Source organism: Raphanus sativus, chromosome 9, assembly GCF_000801105.2.
Source record: "Raphanus sativus cultivar WK10039 chromosome 9, ASM80110v3, whole genome shotgun sequence".
Lineage (NCBI taxonomy): Eukaryota > Viridiplantae > Streptophyta > Magnoliopsida > Brassicales > Brassicaceae > Raphanus > Raphanus sativus.
In genome coordinates this window covers 15,481,727-15,483,413 of record NC_079519.1, presented here as the reverse complement: position 1 = coordinate 15,483,413, position 1,687 = coordinate 15,481,727, and the positions used below count along the sequence as shown (strand labels likewise).

Below are 1,687 nucleotides of genomic sequence, written 5' to 3'. Positions count from 1 at the left end.
ATTAGCTCTGATACCATATATGATTGTAGGCTTGAATGATTTCATTATACGTTAATGTTACAGTATATATAGTCATTACAAGAGAGTTTAGGTTAGAGCTAATGACACTTATAACCTTAAAGACATATCTCCTATAATCCCGACAACCATATCGCTCAGTACAAGCAACGCATGCTAGCCGTAGCAATCCCCCGGGATGCACGGGAAGCTACCATGTGCAAGGGATTCGGGTCGACCTTGACTGACCCTGCTCTCCAGTGGTACATCAATCTCCCTACCAAGTCCATCAAGTCCTTTGCAGCCCTTAGCGACAAGTTCGTAGAGCAATTCGCTAGTAGTCGCAACCTAGAGAAAAACTCAGATGGCCTCTATGAAGTCCTCCAACATAGGAACGAACCCCTTCGTTTCTACATAGCACTCTTCAACCAAGAGAAGGTGGCTATCCCTAAGTGCAACGCTGATACGGCTATCTCGGTCTTCAAGCGGGGTCTACTCCCGGAGGGAGATCTTTACAAGGAGCTGATTAAATACAAGTGCAGGAATACGGAGGACGTATTGTCTCGTGCTTGGGCTCAAGTAGGATGGGAAGAGGATGTTGCAAGTAGGGCCAAGAACTATCCAAAGTATGATCAGAAGTCCTCAAAGCCAACTAGGAACGATCGTGATGAGCCCTCTCATCCCAAGTCCGCTAGGGAGACTAGCAGCCCGAGCAGGGGAAGATATCAACATCGCCTTTTGCCTAGATCCAAAGGAATGATGGTATCCACATGGCCTGATATCTCTCATTTAGCAATAACGAAGCCGGAGCTGATCGGTGTCCTACGAAAAATGGGTCCTCAAGTCAAATGGCCCCCTAAGATGAAGGCCTCCGAGGCTAATCGAAACCCCAAGCGGTGGTGCGAGTTCCATAGTGACCATGGTCATACTACGGAAGATTGCATAGCCCTGAAGATAGAAGTCGCCGAGTTTCTCAAGAAAGGCCACCTAAGAAAGTTCCTCTCAGACAAGGCCAAGAACCTTCTGAATAAAGAAGGTCCTGGTCTCCCTACCGAAACAGCTCCCGCATTGCCACCACAGCAAGACCGAGTGATCCATGTCATCTCAGGCGGATCGGAAGTAGGCGGAATCAGCAGTGCCGCTGCCAAGAGAATTACTGGCAACGCCAGGAACGGCCCAAGAGGCTGAGGGTCCTAAGCGCCTACTCCTCGGAACGGACGAGATCAGTTTCAGTGCAAGGGAGCATGAGAGGGTCCAAGCTCCTCACCATGACGCCCTTGTCATTTCACTTACCATAGCGAACTGCTTGGTCAAGCGAATACTGATCGACAATGGGAGCTCCAACAACATTATCTTCCATTCCGCCTACGCCGACTTAGGGTTGGAACCTACGGCCCTAACTAGAAAGGCGACTCCCCTTATAGGCTTCAGTGGAGAGGCAAAGCAAACCTTAGGAAAGGTTCTCCTCCCAGTGTTTGCCGAGGGGATAAATCGGGCCACGAAGTTCCTAGTCGTTGACTGCCCTTCATCGTATAATGTGATACTAGAAAGGCCTTGGACCCACGACATGGGAGCCGTACCTTCGACTCTGCATCAACTGGTCAAGTTTCCAACTCCCTGGGGCATTAAGGCGGTCAAGGGAGATCAGGAAAATGCCAGATCCTTCTATCAAACTACCCTAAAGGGAAAA

The 1,687-nt window shown here is 49.4% G+C and overlaps 1 protein-coding gene across 1 annotated transcript; it reads left to right on the top strand.

Annotated features, from left to right (window-relative positions):
* The first annotated feature begins 213 nt into the window (after nt 1-213).
* Nucleotides 214-1,185, top strand: LOC130500099 (uncharacterized). The gene has a single exon (XM_056994809.1). It carries the CDS (start codon nt 214-216, stop codon nt 1,183-1,185), a length of 972 nt encoding a protein of 323 aa, XP_056850789.1.
* Nucleotides 1,186-1,687: the final 502 nt, after the last annotated feature.

What these genes read in the sequence shown, in the direction of transcription:
- LOC130500099 (XM_056994809.1), top strand. Translation starts at nt 214, where the DNA reads ATGTGCAAGGGATTCGGGTCGACCTTGACTGACCCTGCTCTCCAGTGG.